A 22,165-nucleotide genomic window follows, 5' to 3' on the forward strand; every position below is an offset into this window, starting at 1 on the left:
CTGTGCCCTAGCCGGACTCCGCAGGCCTCCTCCCCCACTCTGATTGTCTCTCCGGACTCCACAGCCTCCCCACATCTGCCCCCTCAAGGAAGAGGAATGCGGACCACGGGGGAGACGTAAGGGGTGGGATGGGCTGAGCCAAGCGTCAAGTGTCAAAATGGGTTCAGAACCTTGGATGTGGGGAGACTGAGGGTGGGCTGGAGCGAAGGCTGGCAAAGATGCAGGCAAGAAGAACAGGGTGTCATTTGGGGGCGAGGTTGTAGGTCAGGAGGGGAGGCGATCATTCCCTGCCCCTCCAGCCTAGATGGCAGCGCTGTGGCCATATCTGAGTGGTCCATACTCCAGTGGTGTCCAGCTCCAGGGGAGAGGCACATCTGCGTGTAGCTTTGTGGAGCCGTCGCTGTCCACTCCCAGACACCAGCTGAGAATCAAAGGGTTCCAGTGCCTCCACGGAAGCAATGTGTGCATGGGTGTATGCAGCGGAGGGAGGTGGTAGTATGGGGGCTGACCTACGAGAGACGAGGGGCATCATGCAGGGCAAAGGTGTGCTGGGGTCTGCGAATTCCCATGGCGAGCCCCCTCCCCAGGACTCCACTGCCAAGTCTCCACAGACCAGAGAAAATGTGGTGGCAGGATCACAGCCTCTGTCCTCAGGGTTTGGTTTAGGGTGGGGTCTGGGCCTGCTCTACAGGAAGTGCTCTGCCCTGAGATTAGAGCTGCCCAGGAGCCAGACCTCCAGGATTCCTTCCTGCCGCGGCCAGCTGGGCCCTGACCTTGTGTGCCACAACTCTGCCCACCTACAGCCCTCAGCATCCCGCTTCCGGCCCTAGCCAGACACCGCAGTGCCTTCTACTCCCTCGATGTCAGCTCCCTCGCCTCTCATCTATGTCTCTTCCCGTCCCTGGCTGAAGCTTTAGCCTCATTCGTGGTGCTTTGGTTAAAATTCCACCCATTTATTGACTCCTGGGGCCACAAAGACAGTTCGGGTGCAGGCCTGATGGCCCTCAGAGAAAGTCTAGGCTAGCTGCCTCAAGTCCAGGAGGCAGTTTAGAAGCTGCTTCAATTCCTGCTATTATGATACCAGCCCTGTGGCCCACCCCAGGGTTCGGGTTCTTGCCGTCCTTCTTTCGAACCTATTCCTTGGGGGGTGCGCTGGGGGCCCCTATCCATGCCCCGAGGTGCCAGGCCCTGCACGGATGAGGCAGTTCTTCCTTGTATAATCATATGGATGTTGTTTCCAATCTGTACCCCTTGGCTATGAAGTATGGTAGGAAACCGTGGCCCTTTAAGAGAAAGAGTGATGACGATGGGAGGGTTAAGCGCTCTCGAGACTCAAAGTGAGGAGGAGCAGCAGGGTGGAGAGGCAGTGGCACCTCGTGTTCACCCTGGGGAAATGCAAGTATGGGGTCTCTGGGCCTGCCAGTGACTGGGTCAAGGTGTGCCTTCAGCCTTCCTCTTCAGGCTGCACCTTCAGAATTGGGTTTGCAGAAGCTCAAGAGGAGTGGCAACTAACATCTGAGACTCTGATATTTGGGGTCTTTTCTGATGGGAAACCCTCTGGGCATACATGGCAACAATGGAATGGAATTCAGGGGTTCACAGAGCTGGTGTTGGGGAAAGTCAGAAGGCTCAGGGGCAAATCCAAGCTTTGCTGTGTGACCTCAGTGGATGTCAGTTTCTTCATTTATAAAATGAGAAAGTTGGGTTAGGTGGCCTCTAGCCCTTTCTCATTCCCCTCCCCAAGTACCCTGGATCTATATTCGGTCTTGAGGAAGAAGCTGGTGGAAGAATTGAGCAGGGGAAAGGAAGGAGGAAGGAGTGGGGAGTGGGTACCTGGTACTGGATTTGGCCCTGGCGCCCTGGGAGGCCAGTTGGTGTCACGTCTCTCAGCCCCCTGCAAACAACACAGGGCTCTCAGGCCCCCTGTCCTGGGCCTTGTTCCCCTACTGCAGACCCCCTCAACCCCAAGTCTCCCCTAGCAAGGGGACAGGATTTACAGGAGTCTTAGTGCATTCTCTAGTCCTACCAATGTCTCACCTGATACCCTTGGGGTCCAGGACCTGGGGTCCAAGCTGAGGTGGGGCTGGGCTTCTGGTTTTTGACAGGTAAGGTCTCTGGATTTTGAGGAGGTCAGGCTGTTGAATCTGAAGAGGTCTCTGCTGTCCAGGCAGGCTGAACCTGCCCTCTCTGGGCCCTGATGCTCTCAGGAAGGTTTGTACATTTTTCAGGAACAGACCTGGGGTACCCCTCCAGATTCAGGTTCATCATTTCAGAGGCCATGGAATCATGGCTTCCTGTGGTTCCCCCAGGGCCATTCATTTCTGTACTTTCCGGGCCTGGCTTGAGGACAGACAACAACCTGTTGCTGCCCCTGTGCTCAGACAGGAACTCCTTTACCTGCAAGGATGGGGAGCTGGCTGGGCATGGAGGTGGGAGAGCCAGAGCAAACCCAAGGGAGGAGTCTCTTGGTCCATATCTGTTGCCTGGGAACTCAGGGATGGGGCGGGGACACTGGGGACGAGAGTCAAGGCTTAGAGAACAGTGGTCAGTGGGGAGTCATTGGGTGGCCAAGGGAGCCACGTTGTGCCATCCTGCCCAGCTCCTAGGTGGGGTGAGGGCGTTGGGCACTCACCGTGGAGACTGCAGCATTCATCTTTTTACCAGATACATCTCCTTTCTTTACCAGGTCGAGGACTTTCTGGGTGTTTGGTCGGTATTCTGTAGAGAAGGCAGAGTGGGTGGCAGGTGAGCAAAACTTCTTTTCCAGCGAAAAGCCTCTGCTGACAGATCCAGGCCTACCTCAACTGCCAGCTAAATGGCCAGCGCACCTTGGAAGGAGGGCCTCTTCTGGGGCTCGTGCTCCAGCAGTGCTGCATTAAATCCTTCAGTACTTCCAAGCCAGGATCTCAGGGCCAGACTGGGGCAGCTCAGTCAATGCAGGCCGGATCTGCCTCTCACACACTGCTTCCCGCAGCAGTGATTTATGGTCCACTACTGGGGTGTGGGTGTGAGGAGAAGGCATTCAGAGTATGAAGGCCACCTGCACCATCACGGAAAGGGGCAGGGAGTGTAGGAGATGTGAGGAGGGAGTAGGGCCGTCTGAGCAGGTAAACAGGAAGAGGAGGGCTTGGGGATTGGGGGTTTGGGGGAGGGGGCACCTGAGGTGAAGGATCCCAGAGTCTGCCTAGAGTTTTACTCTCAGCTTCTCTTCCGGCTAGCACTGCCCACATTAGGATCCCGAAGCTGCAGGAGACATAAAGCTGAGGCCTGACCCAACTGCTGACAAGACTCCTTTCCATATACCATCCCTTAGAAGGACCCAGAGAGGTGTAGAAATTGGGGATGTATGTTTGGAGTGGGTACCTTACCTGTAGACATCACTGGCCATGGAGGCCTTCCAGTTTATATCAGCCAACAGTTCTGGGGCCAAGTAAGCTGGGGTGCTCCCTGACTCCCCAGATCCTGCCCCTGACTGTGAGCCTCCCAGAAACGTGGACAGGTGCAAATCTGCCAGCTGCAAAAGGAGATAAGAAGGAGGAGATAGGGGATGGACAGGGCCTAGCAGCCTCCAGAATCCTTTCCTCTCCCCCACAGAAGGTGCAGGCCCTTCCGTGCCTGCACAGATATTATGGTCCCAGCCTTGTAAAGGGGGTGTGGAGGGTTAGCGGAATGGTAGGACCAGTGGGGCTCCTGGTTGGAGGTCTGGGTCCCTGCTCCATGGGGCTGGGTCAAGGTCTGAGTCTCCTGGACTAGGTCAGCCACGGGTCTTTGGAGGGCCCCGTGGGGTGGACCCATGGAACTGACCATGTTGGCCAAGGCCTCTATCACCTGGTATGGCAGGGGCTAAAGCTCCTGGATGAGCCTTGACAACTTGGGCAGCCCTGTGTCCAGAGGGAGATGCTGAGGGTATTCAGAAGACAGGGCTGCAGCAGGTCCTCTGTCCAGTGGGTGGGGCTGGAGCAGCTCTGGGGCAGGACCTCGTCCAGGGGTTGGGCTGCATAATGGATGCGCTGACCTTGGCATGCAGCTCTGAGTCCAATAGGACGTTGGGGGGCTTGAGGTCCCGGTGTAGAAGCATGGGGTTCTGGCTGTGCAGGTAGCACATCCCGAGCACCAGCTCCTGCAGCAGGTGGCAGAGGAGCGGCCCCGGCCTTGGGCACTGGGGCTGTAGCAGCACCGCCAGGGAACCGTTCTCCATGAATTGAGTCACCAGAGCCGGCCCAGACACGTACTCCCACTCCAGTTTCTTTGTGACCCCCAGCAGGGGCAGCACATGATTGTTACACAGGCTTGCCATGGCCTTCACCTCCCTGTATCGCCGGCTGGCACTCAGGAGAGGCTTGGAGTCGAGCTCCCTCCTGGGAAGATCCTTCCCTTCCGCACTCAGGCCCTGCCACACAGCGGCCCCTCCTCCTCCGCCCAGCCTCCCAGACCAGACACCCGCCTGCAAGTGGCTCTGGGCACTCACACGAGTTCACGATCTTCATCGCCACTTCCAAACCCCAAGTCCTGTGCTGTGCCCGGAAGACAGCGCCAAATCCGCCTTTGCCCATGAACTCCGGGTTCTCCACTTCCTCGATGGGCACCAGCGGGGCTGAGGTACCGCTGTGCCTGAGAGAGGGGGCCTCATCACCCGCTGGCCAGGGCCCCAAGGCCGCGCGGCTCTCCGCACCGCCCCACCCCCCAGGCCCCGTGACTCAGCTCGTCTCAGTCAGTTCAATCCCCAGCCTCCCCTGTGAGCCCCACTGTGCCCTGGCCTTGGCACGTTCTGTGAGCGAGTCCGTGGGTGCCGTGTGTGTGTGTGTGTGTGTGTGCGTGTGGCTGCGGAACCATATCTCACTCTCCACTCACCATAACTTAACACAAGACATCAGGCTGGAAGGTGCGAGAAGCTTCTGGAAGTTGCGAGCCCACACGGATGGAAGAGGGGTTGGGGGCCGGGAAAGGGGTCAATCTCCAGGCCACTGCACGGATTCCGCTTCCCGGGTTGCTTTCTCTACACTGCCTGAACCACTTCCTTCTTTGACGGAAGCCTCTGCAGTCCCGCCCTCGGGGGCGGGGGGAAGGGGGTGCCGGTGGGGTGCAGAACGGAAGCTAGTGCTGTTCCTCGGGTGCCAAGGCCGGGTTCATTGTCACTGGGTATGTAGGGCGCCACGGAAGGAGTCCTCACCTTCTAGGAACCCACAATCAACCGCCTTCTAAGGTGGCGTCTCTCCCTTCTCCCTCAGGATTCCCAGCTCCACCGCCAAGCCTGGGATGGTGAGGACTGGGGGGAGATGGTGCTGAGGAGGACATTATGGTCCTAAACTTCTGCTCTCCCACAGCTGCCTTAAGATCATAGCTAACACGTGTCTAAAGCTCACCATGTAGGAGGTACATATTATAGATTAGTTTATGTAATTCTCACATCAACCCTAAGGAGATAGGTACTGCTTTTGTTACTTCTTTATAGATGAGGAAACGGAAGCACGGATAGTGTAAGTACCTGGCCCAAGCGTGTGTGGAACTGACCTCCAAGCCTGGCTCTGAACCATCAAGCTTTGCTATTTTCACATAGGCTTCAGCTGCTGGGGGAGGTGCCTGGGGTAGGTGTGAAGCAGCCAACAGTCTGCATTCCTGCCCTTGGTAGTGATTTGTCTGCTGGCAAGACCAAGACCTACCCTCAGGGTGTTGTGGTCAGCTAGGTGAATTGGGCCAGCCAGAGGGTTGCTGATATTGTGGTGTATACTGCAGTGGAAACACCTCAGAGCCTCTCTGCCCTCTCCCCCCACGGCAAATCCTCCATGCAACTTCTCTGGTTAACAAATGTTCCTGACAAGCATATACTCTGGACAAGGGCCTTGGAGAACTCAGGAGCATGGGGAGCCTTAAGTATTCAAGGTAGACAGAAGGCATCCATATTTTACCTGCCCAAGGCCTGACCATGGCTGGAGGTTGTGGAATTAGATACAGCCAGCCTTAGGCACTCAGTTCTTTATGGGGAGACCCAACCCTGTGGGTCATGGGTCATGGGCCAGGACTCACTGGAGGGTGCTCACCTTGGTGTGAACTTTCCATCCTGTCCAGTGGTCCATGGGCCCTGCTAGTTGGAGCAAAAGTGGCCAGCAGTTATCTGTGGTTTCTCGAGCACCTGGAACTCCAGGATCCACATCATGAATTCTGGTGGAGTCAGTCCATGCTATTTTCAATCTATTTAGGGAATTCTTAGACTGTAGTCTCTTTAAAAGCTGGTACATGGTAGGTACCCAATAAATATTTGTTGAATTGAACTAATAAATGAACAACCAAAACTTTTGAGTCTTCCTTAAGATGCTGATCACCCCAGCTGGCACTCCATACCCATTGGGAGGAGAAAGGAGGCTGGGCTGCTTCTTTACGGTTTGGGGTCTCTTGCCTGCACCTGCACAGCTGACAGAATCCATCTGAAGACTTTATTATGGCGATATGGTGGTATCTCACAGAATATAAAGGCAAGTTTGGCAGGTCCTCAAAAAAGTCTAGTTCAGGAGCTAAGAGCCATCAGAAAGGATAGCCATTCCTTTCATGATTCGTTTTGAGCTTGTGGGCTCAACACCTGGGCTCCACTTGAGGAGAGTAGTTAGAAAGGAGTTAGAAGTGTGTTTAAAAACCTTTTACAGCTGGATTTCCTTAGAATGACATAAGACCCTGAGAATCAGGGGAAGCTACTGTAAAGCATAGGTTTGGGGATGGTGTCAGAGCCTATAATACATTTTAATTTTTATTTATTTATTTATTTATGTATTTATGGCTGTGTTGGGTCTTCGTTTCTGTGCGAGGGCTTTCTCTAGTTGCGGCAAGTGGGGGCCACTCTTCATTGCGGTGCGCGGACCTCTCACTGTCGCGGCCTCTCGTTGCGGAGCACAGGCTCCAGACGCGCAGGCTCAGCACTTGTGGCTCACGGGCCTAGTCGCTCCGCGGCATGTGGGATCTTCCCAGACCAGTGCTCGAACCCGTGTCCCCTGCATTGGCAGGCAGATTCTCAACCACTTTGCCACCAGGGAAGCCCTATAATACTTTTTGACTCAAAATAAACCAAGCCCCTTTAAGAGAAGAAGGGGTAGGGAGAGGAGCCTAGAGTGAGTACCTGAGAGGACTGTCTGCTTCCTTCTTCTGGCCGGAGGGGACTGGCAACGGAGAGTTGAGTCCTGGATTTTGGAGCTCTGGCCTTTCTTGAGGCCTGGTACCCCTGACCACAGTTGTCCCAGGCTTTTGGAGTCTATTTGGGTGTCCCTCATCCCTTCAGTTCTCTACTGCTGATTGTCTTTGGTTACCTTCAGCCCAGCCCTTGTACCTGCTCTGATTCCCTATTCCTAGTTGCTGGGGTGCAAGTGGGGGTCAGAGGGTGTGGTCTCTCTTCTTGCATATTCTAGCCCTAACTAATTCTCATCTGTTGTTTGATTAAGAGATTAATCAATTATAGACCAAATGGTATTAACTGAGGTGACAGTAAAAAAGATTATGGAGAATTTTTATTTTTCTTAGTATTTGAATATTTTATATTAACATGTATTACTTTTATAAACAGTTAAAGAAGGAAAAAAGATCATGATGTATACAAAGGTTTAGCTGTAAGGATATTCACTGAAGTGTTGTTTATAATAGAGAAAAAATAGAAGCCTAAATATCCAATAATAGGAAAAAGATTGAATATTTTATGTAATAGAAGACTGTGTAGCCATTAAAATGATGCTCTAGACCTATATTTATTAGTACAACAGGTGTTTATCATATATCAAAAGAAAAAAGCAGGTTATAAAACAATATATATGATATAATAACATTTTTGTTTGTTTTAAAAATTCTCTTCCAGTAGTATCGCAGAGTTCACAGAAGCCTCCCATGGCATAAATACCTAAATGCTATAAAAAGCACAACATATTTTAGAAGTAACTTAGAGACTTCCCTGGTGGCACAGTGGTTAAGAATCTACCTGCCAATGCAAGGGGGCACGGGTTTGAACCCTGGTCCGGGAAGATCCCACATGCTGCAGAGCAACTAGCCCACGCGCCACAACTACTGAGCCTGCGTTCTAGAGCCCACGAGCTACAACTACTGAAGCCCACGTGCCTAGAGCCCGTGCTCTGCAACAAGAGAAGCCACCGCAGTGAGAAGCCTGTGCACCGCAGCAAAGAGTAGCCCCCACTCTCCGCAACTAGAGAAAGCCTGCACGCAGCAAAGAAGACCCAACACAGCCAAAAATAAATAAATAAATTTATATTAAAAAAATTAAATGGCCCCATATTATTAATGCCCCCTGAAATCCAACAGAAGCAAATGGAATTCTCCCTAGAGGAAAGCATTCTCAATCCAGGCTTCTGGATTAAATTTAGCCAAATATAAATCACCAAAATGTTACTAAATATGTAAGGATTCAAGTCACCACAAAAGAGAATCAGCAGGAACAATAATCAACAGGTTTAAATCTTTAAGGGCTCCAGAGTTTGGAACAATCAGATGATGTATCTAAAGAAGCTATTGTGAAATGTTTAAAGAAATAAAAGATGGAATAGAAAACATAAGCAAGGAATAAGAGATTATAAAAAATGCCCAGGTAGATTTTGGAAAAAAATAGAATATCAAGAAATAAAAAATTGTATGTAAGCATTAAAATTAAAACTGCAATGCAGAAGATATAGCTGAAGAAAGTGTACTAAAAGATGGATCTGAAAAAATTCATCAGAATGCAGCAAAAGAGACACGCTGATAAAAACATTAAGAGTCAAAGAATGAGACAGCCTTACAGTCACCAAACTGGCTTCTGCATGAGGAGAAGAGAAAGAAAATGGGGGCAAGGCAATATATGAGGAGCAAATGGCTGAAAAATTTCAAGAATTGATGAAAGACAAGAATTCACAAATATAGGAAGCACAATTTATGCCAAGAAGGATAAATATAAAGAAATCCACATCTAGATACAACTCAGTGAAACTGTAGAACAATTAAGACCAACAATCTAAAGACTAGAAAGAAAACATAGATCATCTACAAAGGAATACAACTAAACCTATAGCACACTTCTCGACAGCCACAGTGGAAACCAGAAGACATTGGAATGATTCAAAGTGCTAAAATAAAGGGGGGAAATCTATAAACATTGAATTGTATACCCAGTAAAATTATTTTTTGAGACAAAGTTTAAAAAAAAAGACATTTTCAAATAAATGAAAACTGAGTTTAACACCTACAGACTCTTCCCTAAAGAAATTTCTAATGGATGTGTACCAAGAAGATGAAGAAAACTTACCCCAGATGGAACATGTGAAGTGCAAGAAGGAATACCAGTTTTCCCATAAGTTCAACCACAAAACCATTTAGCATCATATCAGACCCATAGAAATGAGAAGGTGTGGCTCACTGATTAAAAAAATGATCTGCTGCTATTTACAATAGCCAGGTCATGGAAGCAAACTAAATGCCCATCGACAGATGAATGGATAAAGAAGATGTGGTACATATATACAATGGAATATTACTCAGCCATAAAAAGGAACGAAATAGAGACGTAGATGGACCTAGAGACTGTCATATGAGTGAAGTAAGTCAGAAAGAGAAAAACAAATATTGTATATTAACGCATATATGTGGAATCTAGAAAAATGGTACAGATGAACCAGTTTGCAAGGCAGGAATAGAGACACAGATGTAGAGAACACACATATGGACACCCGGGGGGAAAGCAGGGTGGTGGTGGTGGTGGTGGTGGGATGAATTGGGAGATTGGGATTGACATATATACACTAATATGTATAAAACAGATAACTAATAAGAACCTGCTGTATAAAAAAATAAAATAAAATAAAATTCAAAAAAAAAAAAAAAAAGGATCTGCTGGGACTTCCCTGGTGGTCCAGTGGTTAAAGACAACGTTTCCACTGCAGGGAGCAAAAGGGTTCGATCCCTGGTTGGGGAACTAAGGTCCTGAATGCCACATGGCACGGCCAAAAAGAAAAGAAAGAAAGAAAAAAAAAAAGGATCTGCTACCAGCAATTCCACTTCTGGATATATACTCAAAGGAATTGAAAGCAGCGACTCAAACTGATATTTATACACCATTGTTTATGGTTGCATTATTTACAATAGCCAAAAGGTGGAAACAACCCAAATGTCCTTCAATGAATGAATGGATATACAAAATGTGGTATATACCATACAACGGAATACTATTCAGCCTTAGGAAGGAATAAAATTCTGACACATGCTACAATGTGGATGAACCTGGAAGCTATTATGCTAAGTGAAATAAGCCAGTCACAAAAAGACAAATATTGTATGATTCTACTTACATGAGCTACCTAGAATAATCAATTCATAGAGACAGAAAGAAGAATGGTGGTTTCCAGGGGCTAAGAGGAGGAGGGCATGAGAAGTTACTGTTTAAGGGATACAGAGTTTTAGTTTGGGAAGATGAAAAGTTCTGGAGATGAATGGTTTTGGTGATGGTTACACAACACTGTGAATGTACTTAATGCCACTGAACTACACACTTAAAAATGATTAAAATGGTAGATTTTATGTTAGGTATGTTTTACCACAAAAAGATCTGCTAAAAATATGATTCCATATATTAGATAGGGAGATATGAAGATTTATATTAATAGACATTTAGTTATTTGATTTGAACATTAAATTTTCCTGGGAAAAAACATTAAATTTTAGATACATATAAATAAGTGGGCAAATAGAAAAATGTTTAAAGTAATGGATGGTGGGTTTACAGGTGATTTTATTTTCTTATATTTTACATTCATATTTTCATCTGAAATTTCTAACTTTCTTAAAATGAATTTATGAAAGTTATACAGTAGTTCTACATCTCAGCCTCCTCTTTTCCCCCAGGACATCGACTAGAGATGCAACAGCTTCCCCCTCCCACCTGTCACTACCCTAACCTGGAAGTCTACTCTGCTGCTCCCTCTTGATTTCTTGCAGCTGTAAGTCTGCTGGCATCACATTTAATACCTGATTGAAGTTGGCCCTTGGTGTCCCAATGAGGAATAGGGTTTTGACAGACATAAACCTGGGAGAAGTGACTCCAGTCAGAGAGGATGTCATAAGCAAAATTGCAAACTTTACAGTGTGAACTTTGGAAAAAGCAAGGAGTCCAGACTGGCTAAGTCACCTTTTCCCATCATAAGTCATTATTATCATCATTATCATCAACAAGGATAAAAAGCTAGTCTTTTTTTAGACTTGATGTTTCACAAAGTGCTTTCATAGAAGGTCATCATGACAAGCCTCTTAGATAGCCTCATCCACCAGAGGGCAGACAGCAGAAGCAAGAAGAACTACAATCCTGCAGCCTGTGGAACAAAAACCACATTCACAGAAAGACAGACAAGATGAAAAGGCAGAGGGCTATGTACCAGATGAAGGAACAAGATAAAACCTCAGAAAAACAATTAAATGAAGTGGAGATAGGCAACCTTTCAGAAAAAGAATTCAGAATAATGATAGTGAAGATGATCTAGGACCTCGGAAAAACAATGGAGGCAAAGATCGAGAAGATGCAACAAATATTTCACAAAGACCTAGAAAAATTAAAGAACAAACAAACAGAGATGAACAATACAATAACTGAAATGAAAAATACACTAGAAGGAATCAATAGCAGAATAACTGAGGCAGAAGAACGGATAAGTGACCTGGAAGACAGAATGATGGAATTCACTGCTGTGGAACAGAATCAAGAAAAAGAATGAAAAGAAATGAAAACAGCCTAAGAGACCTCTGGGACAACATTAAACACAACAACATTTGCATTATAGGGGTCCCAGAAGGAGAAGAGAGAGAGAAAGGACCCAAGAAAATGTTTGAAGAGATTATAGTTGAAAGCTTCCCTAACATAGGAAAGGAAATAGCCACCCAAGTCCAGGAAGCACAGCAAGTCCCATACAGGATAAACCCAAGGAGAAACACACCGAGACACATAGTAATCAAATTGGCAAAAATTAAAGACAAAGAAAAATTATTGAAAGAAGCAAGGGAAAAATGACAAATAACATACAAGGGAACTCCCATAAAGGTTAACAGCTGATTTCTCAACAGAAACTCTACAAGCCAGAAGGGAGTGGCATGACATATTGAAAGTGATGAAAGGGAAGAACCTACAACCAAGATTACTCTACCTTGCAAGGATCTCATTCAGATTCGACGGAGAAATTAAAAACTTTACAGACAAGCAAAAGCTAAGAGAATTCAGCACCACCAAACCAGCTCTACAACAAATGCTAAAGGAACTTCTCTAAGTGGGAAACACAAGAGAAGAAAAGGACCTACAAAAAAAAACCCAAAACAATTAAGAAAATGGTCATAGGAACATACATATCGATAATTACCTTAAACGTGAATGGATTAAGTGCTCCAACCGAAAGACACAGGCTTGCTGAATGGATACAAAAACAAGACCCATATATATGCTGTCTACAAGAGACCCACTTTAGACCTAGGGACACATACAGACTGAAAGTGAGGGGATGGAAAAAGATATTCCATGCAAATGGAAATCAAAAGAAAGCTGGAGTAGCTATACTCATATCAGATAAAATAGACTTTAAAATAAAGAATGTTACAAGAAACAAGGAAGGACACTACATAATGATCAAGGGATCAATCCAAGAAGAAGATATAACAATTACAAATATATATGCACCCAACATAGGAGCACCTCAATACATAAGGCAACTGCTAACAGCTATAAAAGAGGAAATTGACAGTAACACAATAATAGTGGGGGACTTTAACACCTCACTGACACCAATGGACAGATCATCCAAACAGAAAATTCATAAAGAAACACAAGCTTTAAATGACACAATAGACCAGATAAATTTAATTGATATTTATAGGACATTCCATCCAAAAACAGCAGATTACACATTCTTCTCAAGTGCACACAGAACATTCTCCAGGATAGATCACATCTTGGGTCACAAATCAAGCCTCAGTAAATTTAAGAAAATTGAAATCATATCAAGCATCTTTTCTGACCACAACGCTATGAGATTAGAAATGAATTACAGGGAAAAATACGTAAAAAACACAAACACATGGAGACTAAACAATATGCTACTAAATAACCAAGAGATCACTGAAGAAATCAAAGAGGAAATCAAAAAATACCTAGAGACAAATGACAATGAAAACACGAAGACCCAAAACCTATGGGATGCAGCAAAAGCACTTCTAAGAGGGAAGTTTATAGCTATACAAGCCTACCTAAGGAAACAAGAAAAATCTCAAGTAAACAATCTAACCTTACACCTAAAGAAACTAGAGAAAGAAGAACAAACAAAACCCAAAGTTAGCAGAAGGAAAGAAATCATAAAGATCAGAGTGGAAATAAATGAAATAGAAACAAAGAAAACAATAGCAAAGATCAATAAAACTAAAAGCTGGTTCTTTGAGAAGATAAACAAAATTGATAAGCCATTAGCCAGACTCATCAAGAAAAAGAGGGAGAGGACTCAAATCAATAAAATCAGAAATGAAAAAGGAGAAGTTACAACAGACACCACAGAAATACAAAGCATCCTAAGAGACTACTACAAGCAACTTGATGCCAATAAAATGGACAACCTGGAAGAAATGGACAAATTCTTAGAAAGGTATAACCTTCCAAGACTGAACCGGGAAGAAACAAAAAATATGAACAGACCAATCACAAGTAATGAAATTGAAACTGTGATTAAAAATCTTCCAACAAACAAAAGTCCAGGACCAGATGGCTTCACAGGTGAATTCTATCAAACATTTAGAGAAGAGCTAACACCCATCCTTCTCAAACTCTTCCGAAAAATTGCAGAGGAAGGAACACTCCCAAACTCATTCTATGAGGCCACCATCACCCTGATACCAAAACCAGACAAAGACACTACCAAAAAAGAAAATTACAGACCAATATCACTGATGAATATAGATGCAAAAATCCTCAACAAAATACTAGCAAACAGAATCCAACAACACATTAAAAGGATCATACACCACGATCAAGTGGGATTTATCCCAGGGATGCAAGGATTCTTCAATCTACGCAAATCAATCAATGTGATACACCACGTTAACAAATTGAAGGATAAAAACCATATGATCATCTCAATAGATGCAGAAAAAGCTTTTGACAAAATTCAACACCAATTTATGATAAAAACTCTCCAGAAAGTGGGCATAGAGGGAACCTACCTCAACATAATAAAGGCCATATATGACAAACCCACAGCAAACATCATTCTCAATGGTGAAAAACTGAAAGCATTTCCTCTAAGATCAGGAATGAGACAAGGATGTCCACTCTCACCACTATTATTCAACATAGTTCTGGAAGTCCTAGCCACGGCAATCAGAGAAGAAAAAGAAATAAAAAGAATACAAATTGGAAAAGAAGAAGTAAAACTGTCACTGTTTGCAGATGACATGATACTATACATAGAGAATCCTAAAACTGCCACCAGAAAACTGCTAAAGCTAATAAATGAATATGGTAAAGTTGCAGGATACAAAATTAATGCACAGAAATCTCTTGCATTCCTATACACTAATGATGAAAAATCTGAAAGAGAAATTATGGAAACACTCCCATTTACCATTGCAACAAAAAGAATAAAATACCTAGCAATAAACCTAACTAAGGAGACAAAAGACCTGTATGCAGAAAACTATAAGATACTGATGAAAGAAATTAAAGATGATACCAACAGATGGAGAGATATACCATGTTCTTGGATTGGAAGAATCAACATTGTGAAAATGACTATACTACCCAAAGCAATCGACAGATTCAATGCAATCCCTATCAAATTACCAATGGCATTTTTTACGCAGCTAGAACAAATCATCTTAAAATTTGTATGGAGACACAAAAGACCCCGAATAGCCAAAGCAGTCTTGAGGGAAAAAAACGGAGCTGGAGGAATCAGACTCCCTGACTTCAGACTATACTCCAAAGCTACAGTAATCAAGACAATATGGTACTGGCACAAAAACAGAAACATAGATCAATGGAACAAGATAGAAAGCCCAGAGATAAACCCACGCACCTATGGTCAACTAATCTATGACAAAGGAGGCAATGATATACAGTGGAGTAAGGAGAATCTCTTCAGTAAGTGGTGCTGGTAAAACTGGACAGCTACATGTAAAAGAATGAAATTAGAACACTCCCTAACACCATACACAAAAATAAACTCAAAATGGATTAGAGACCTAAATGTAAGACTGGACACTATAAAACTCTTAGAGGAAAACATAGGAAGAACACTCTTTGACATAAATCACAGCAAGATCTTTTTTGATCCACCTCCTAGAGTAATGGAAATAAAAACAAAAATAAACAAATGGGACCTAATGAAACTTCAAAGCTTTTGCACAGCAAAGGAAACCATAAACAAGACGAAAAGACAACCCTCAGAATGGGAGAAAATATTTGCAAATGAATCAACGGACAAAGGATTAATCTCCAAAATATATAAACAGCTCATTCAGCTCAATATTAAAGAAACAAACACCCCAATCCAAAAATGGGCAGAAGACCTAAATAGACATTTCTCCAAAGAAGACATACAGACGGCCACAAAGCACATGAAAAGATGCTCAACATCAGTAATCATTAGAGAAATGCAAATCAAAACAACAATGAGGTATCACCTCACACCAGTTAGAATGGGCATCATCAGAAAATCTATAAACAACAAATGCTGGAGAGGGTGTGGAGAAAAGGGAACCCTCTTGCACTCTTGGTGGGAATGTAAATTGATACAGCCACTATGGAGAACAATATGGAGGTTCCTTAAAAAACTAAAAATAGAATTACCATATGACCCAGCAATCCCACTACTGGGCATATACCCAGAGAAAACTGTAATTCAAAAAGACACATGCACCCGAATGTTCATTGCAGCACTATTTACAATAGCCAGGTCATGGAAGCAACCTAAATGCCCATCAACAGACGAAAGGATAAAGAAGGTGTGGTACATATATACAATGGAATATTACTCAGCCATAAAAAGGAATGAAATTGAGTCATTTGTTGAGACATGGATGGATCTAGAGACTGTCATACAGAGTGAAGTAAGTCAGAAAGAGAAAAACAAATATCGTATATTAACGCATGTATGTGGAACCTAGAAAAATGGTACAGATGAGCCGGTTTGCAGGGCAGAAGTTGAGACACAGATGTAGAGAACAGACATATGGACACCAAGGGGGGAAAACTGCAGTGGGGTGGGGATGGTGGTGTGCTGAATTGGGTGATTGGGATTGACATATATACACTAATATATATAAAATGGATAACTAATAAGAACTTGCTGTATAAAAATATAAATAAAATAAAATTCAAAAAAAAAGAAGGTCATCACAAGTCTGTGAGGTCAGACCTATTGTCAAATTTTGTAGATGAAGAAATAAAAAGCCCTCACTTTTTTTTTTTTTTTTTTTGGTCTGAATGTGAAAAACAAACATAAATTAAGAACCTTTATTCCTGTGGCGGTGCAAGTCCTTCCCACTGGCACAAGGTTGCTCCTGCTTATCAGGGGAACCATTATCTCTTCTCCCAGCTGCTGAAAACCAAACCGTCCTCAGAGAGAGAAAGGGTACAACTTTGGGCAAATTAACTGTCACTTTTGGGGAGTGGGCTGCACTCAACTTAGAAAAGTCACAAAACAAACCCCAGGGTTTGAGCAGAGAAGAGTTATGGAGAAAATGTTCCACTTGGAAAGCAATCTGTGATACTGTGATTTATAACTAGAAATAGATAGGTGGTCTTTGACCCTGTTCTTGGCACAGAGCTCCTAAAACACTTGGAATTTCCAGTGTTGAGAGAGGAAAAGAGGTCTTTTGTTACATTAATGAAGTGTCTTTTGGAAAGCCCTTAGGTAACGTAGGGATGGGGGCTGGTGGCCAGAGGAACCAACTTTGTGATTAGAGGGTTGGAAGTTTCGGTACCCCCTCCAACCCCAAACTCTGAGGAGGAGAGAGGGGCTGGTGGTTGAATCAATCACCAATGGCAATGAGTTAATCAATCATGCCTATGTAATGAAGCCTCCATAAATCCCCCAAAGGATGAGTTTGGAGAGCTTCCAGGTTGGTGAACACATGGTGTGGAGATTGGCACCTGGAGAGGGCGTAGAAGCTCTGTGCCCCTTCCCATACACCTTGCCCTGTGTACCTCTTCCATCTGGCTGTTCCTGAGTCATACAAATGCCTTTTCTAATAACTAGTAATCCAGTAAGCAAAATGTTTCTTTGAGGTCTGTGAGTTGCTCTAGCAAATTAATTGAATCCAAGGCAAGGTTTGTTGGAAACTCCAATCTATTGCCTGTTGGCTAGAAACCCAGGTAAAAACCTGGAGTTGAGACTACCGTCTGAAGTTGGTGGGGGGGCAGTCTTGTAGGACTGAGCCCTTAACCACCTGTGGGATCTGATGCGATCTCCAAGTAGATAGTGTCAGGACTGAGCTGAACTGTAGAACACCCTGCTGGTGTCCAAGAATTGCTTGGTGGTGTGGGACAACCCCCGTAAAACACACATTGAAATTGGGTCCAGTACCTTTAGGAGCCCACCTGAAGTGGTCCCTGCTTCTCTCTGCTCTTGGATTCTTTTTGGGGGAGCCCTCTCCAGTGCCCAGGGCATGTTCTTCTCCTTTAGTGTTCCAAGCAGGTCAAAAGTCTCTTTTCACTTGTTTTTCCTTAGCAAAGTGGAGAGACTGATGCTTTCCCAAAGAACCATACTGTCTAGGGCCACCTGCCCCAGCAAATGGAATCCCTGTTTATCATCTGTTTCTTCACACAGCGGGTTTCCCAGTGGTGTCCCACTGGCAGAACCTAAGTTGCCTGTCTGCACACTCAAGGCAAGGGAGACTGGAAAGGGTAACTTCTTCTTATTCTACCTTAGCATGAAGGGACTAAAAAGATTTCGAGCAGCCATCAATGACAAGTGTCCACACACATACAACAACCATAATGCACCTTCTACTATCAGTGTGGAGTCCTTCTCTCTTCACTTACTGTATCTAGTTAATGTTGATGATCTAATTTCTGTGCTCTCCTAGCCCCTCTCATCCCGGTAAGGCAGTTTTCCCAACTGGATGTTCTCCTCCCTCTCTTCCCCTTGTCTGTCTCTCTCTCTCATAGGGAGTTGACTATAGCCTAATGGTCAAAGGTCCAGGCTCTCAGATCAGGCTACCTGGGATTCAATTGTGCCTCTGCAAGTTACTAGCTCTTTGACATTTACCAAGTTACTCAACTTCTCTGAGTTTCAGTTAATTATAGTACCTACTGGGCTGGGCTGCTGTGAGGATGAAATAAAATAATACAGCGCATTTCCAGGCACATGTTATGTGCTTAATAAGTGATAGACATTAATACAATCAACATTATTGCATTTCCAATCTGAAGAACATTTCTAATTCACTATTGGTAGAGCAGAGAAAAATGATTTCACTGCTGCTCAGTGACATAGCTAGCTTTTCCTTCTGGTAAATTCTCAGCCCCACCCTTTCCTCCCAGGGATCCTTTTATGACTCACCCATCAGGTATTCTCACTCCTCTCTCCCAGACAAGTGTCCTGAGGGAGCGATTGAGGAAGTCAGTTGTGTCCCTGCCTGTGGTCTAGAGGAGTGCGGGCTTTAATCCTGAGTCTCTAGCTTCTTGGCTGTAAGGTTGTCTAAGGTTGAGAAGGTCACATGGTTGACCCAAAGATGGGCTTTGGGCCTGAGGCAGTTGTTTTGGTGCTCCCTGCCACACATTCTCAGGCCGCCTTTGATTTGAGCTGCAGCTGCGGTGGATGGCCCTCGACCCTGCCAGTGCCCCATCCAAGAGGCCTGTCTCTGTTTTTCTCCCTCAGCTGACAGAATTGTGGTGAGAGGAGAGGAGAGTTAATGCCTTGGGGGTGACCCTCACAGTGGAGGACATGGGTCAGTGCCCCAGCCTCCTTTCTTTCGAAGGGTCAATTCTGGGGTGTGTTCTACAGTTCTTCAGAGGGCCTCTGGCTAGACTGAGCTCCACAACAGTAGCTAGCTCAATAGGTACCTTTTGGGGGCATTTTCTCCTTCCCTGACTCACATTTTATGCTCTGTCCCTCCTGACCCTTGGGACCACCCTCCAGGAAGTCTCAAGTTCTGGTCTCAGGCGCTATTTTCAGGGGAACACAATCCAAGCCCTCTGCCCTATTTCCTCCTCATTGTTTATCCTCTGAATGTCTTTGTGACTAGGATCCCTCCCTGTCTGGAAAGAAAGAGGAAAGGAGGGGAAAAGAAGGGAACAGAAATGAATCTAATTCTCTCAGAGATGGGGAATCATGTATTTGGGCACCTATGGCTCTCTCATCTCTTATCTCTTTCAAATTTTAGCAACAAACCTGTGAGGCAGATAATTATTAGTCCCATTTTATGGATGAAGAAACCGAGAGGCTGTGAGAGGTTAAGTAACTAGCCTGAGGTTATACAAAAACTTTGTGGCACAGTGGGGTTTTAAACCCAGATCTATGCTCCTTCAGCTGCTTTCTTTTATGGGTGAGGGCCTTTGAAAGAATCTGGAAGCTGGACTTTGAATCAATCAAGTAAGACTGTCAGCTTTTTTAAGCTAAATATTTGAACAGTGTTATTGAAGTAGAGCTGACATTCAGTAAACTGCACATATTTAAGGTGTACAATGTGATGAGTTTTGACATATGTATATGTCAGTGAAACTATCACTACAATTAAGGTAATGAATATATTTATCATACCAGAAACTTCCTTGTGCCCCTTTTCAATCTTTCACTCTGCCTTTCTGTGCTATTTCCCCTTCCCTGGTAACCACTAATCTGCTTTCTGTCACTTTGTGATTGGTTGGCATTTTCTATTTTATATAAATGGAATCACATAGTATATATTCTTTTTTGTCTGACCTCTTTCACTTAATGTGATTATTTTGAAATTCACCTATATTGTTGTGTGCATAAGTAGTTTATTCCTTTTTATTGCCAAGCAGTACTCCATTGTACCACAATTTCTTCATCAGTTCGCCTGTTCATGGACAATAATTTTTGGCTATTACAAATGTACATGTCATGTACACGTCTTTGTATGGACCTATGTTTTCAATTCTCTTGAATAAATATCTAGGAGTGGAATGCTCAATCATATGATAGGTATATATTTAACTTTTGAAGAAACTGCCAAACATTTTGCCAGCATGGTTGTACCATTTTACATTCCCACCAGCAATGGGTGAGTCTGAGCTCACACGGAACTATCCACCACAGAGGGTCCTAAACAAGATGAACCCAAACAGACCTACACCAAGACATACTATAATAAAAATGGCAAAAATTAAAGATAAAGAGTGCATTCTAAAGGCAGCAAGAAAAAAACAAAGAGTTAATTACAAGGGAACCCCCATAAGGCTTTCAGCTGATTTCTCTACAGAAACACTGCAGGCCAGAAGGGAGTGGCAACATATATTCAAAGTCTTGAAAAGGAAAAATCTGCAACCTAGAATACTCTGCAAGCCCACGATTATCATTTAGAATATGAGGAGAAATAAAGAATTTCTCAGACAAGCAAAAACTAAAAGAATACAGCAATACTAAACCTATCCTAAAAGAAATATTGAAAGGTCTTCTTTATATAGAAAATAAGCAAGAAGATATAGGAAGGAGAAAATCATAATTGGAAAGTAAACCACTTAAATTAGCCAGTGTACAGATCAAAAAGAAAAAAAAACTATTTGTGCAACGAGGATCCCATGTGCTGCAACTAAGACCCGGCACAGCCAAATAAATAAATAAATATTTTTAAAAAAAGTAGAAGAAAAGAGAGAGAACCCAAATAAACAAAATAAGAAATGAAAAAGGAGAAATCTCAACTGATACCACAGAAATACAAAAAAAAAAAAAAGGAGAATACTATGAACAATTATATGCCAACAAATTTGACAACCTAGAAGAAATGGAAGACTTTCTAGAAACATACGGCCCACCAAAACTGAATCAAGAAGAAACAGATAATTTGAATGGACCAGCCACTAGAAGTGAAATAGAATCTGTAATTTAAAAATTCCCTATAAACAAAAGTCCAGGACCAGAATGCTTCACAGGTGAATTCTACCAAACATACAAAGAAGAACTTATACTGATTCTTCTCAAACTCTTCCAAAAGATTGAAGAGGGAACACTCCCAAAGACATTCTATGAAGCCACCATCACACTGATACCAAAACCAGACAAAGATACTACCAAAAAAGAAAATTACAGGTCACTATCTTTGATGAATATAGATGCAAAAATTGTCAACAAAATATTAGCAAATCGAACCCAACAACACATAAGAAAGATCATACACCACGACCAAGTGGGATTCATCCCAAATTCACAAGGATGGTTCAACATATGCAAATCAATCAATGTAATCCACCACATAAACAAAAGAAAAGTCAAAAACCACATGATCATCTCAATAGATGCAGAAAAAGCATTTGACAAAATTCAACATCCATTCATGATAAAAACTCTTACCAAAGTGGGTATAGAGGTAACATATCTCAACATAGTATAAGCCGTTTTCGACAAACCCACAGCCAGTATAATAGTCAACAGTGAAAAGCTGAAAGTCTTCCCACTAAAATCTAGAACAAGACAAGGATGTCCACTCTCACCACTTCTATTCAACATAGTATTGGGGACTTCCCTGGTGGCACAGTGGTTAAGAATCTGCCTGCCAATTCAGGGGACACGGGTTCAATCTCTGGTCTGGGAAGATCCCACATGCCACAGAGCAACTAAGCCCGCGAGCCACAACAACTGAGCCCATGTGCCACAACTACTGGAGTCCACACGCCTAGAGCCCGTGACCCACAACAAGAGAAGCCACCGCAATGAGAAGCCCGTGGACCACAATGAGGAGAAGCCCCCTCTTGCTGCAACTGGAGAAAGCCTGCATGCGTTGGGTCAAGTAAGCAACGAAGACCTAACGCAACCAAAAATAAAACAAAAAACCCCCCAAACTCCCCCCCCAAAACCCCATAGTATTGGAAGTCCTAGCCACAGCAATCAGACACACACACACACACACACACACACACAGAAATAAAAGGCATCCAAATAGGAAGGGAAGAAGTAAAATTGTCATTATACACAGATGACATGATACTATATTTAGAAAACCCTAA

At 44.1% G+C, this 22,165-nt stretch overlaps 1 protein-coding gene across 1 annotated transcript; it reads right to left on the minus strand.

Annotated features, from left to right (window-relative positions):
* Positions 1-300: 300 nt before the first annotated feature.
* On the minus strand, positions 301-4,919 carry RIPK3 (receptor interacting serine/threonine kinase 3). The gene is given in 13 exon segments (XM_007180844.3): positions 301-509; positions 1,134-1,283; positions 1,834-1,894; positions 2,038-2,397; positions 2,633-2,718; positions 2,829-2,861; positions 2,864-2,905; positions 2,908-2,994; positions 3,197-3,243; positions 3,369-3,514; positions 4,016-4,322; positions 4,471-4,611; positions 4,852-4,919. Coding segments are annotated over 13 exon segments (1,689 nt in total). The 5' UTR covers positions 4,872-4,919.
* Between the last annotated feature and the right edge of the window lie 17,246 nt (positions 4,920-22,165).

This window comes from Balaenoptera acutorostrata, chromosome 3 (assembly GCF_949987535.1).
Source record: "Balaenoptera acutorostrata chromosome 3, mBalAcu1.1, whole genome shotgun sequence".
Taxonomy (NCBI): Eukaryota; Metazoa; Chordata; class Mammalia; order Artiodactyla; family Balaenopteridae; genus Balaenoptera; species Balaenoptera acutorostrata.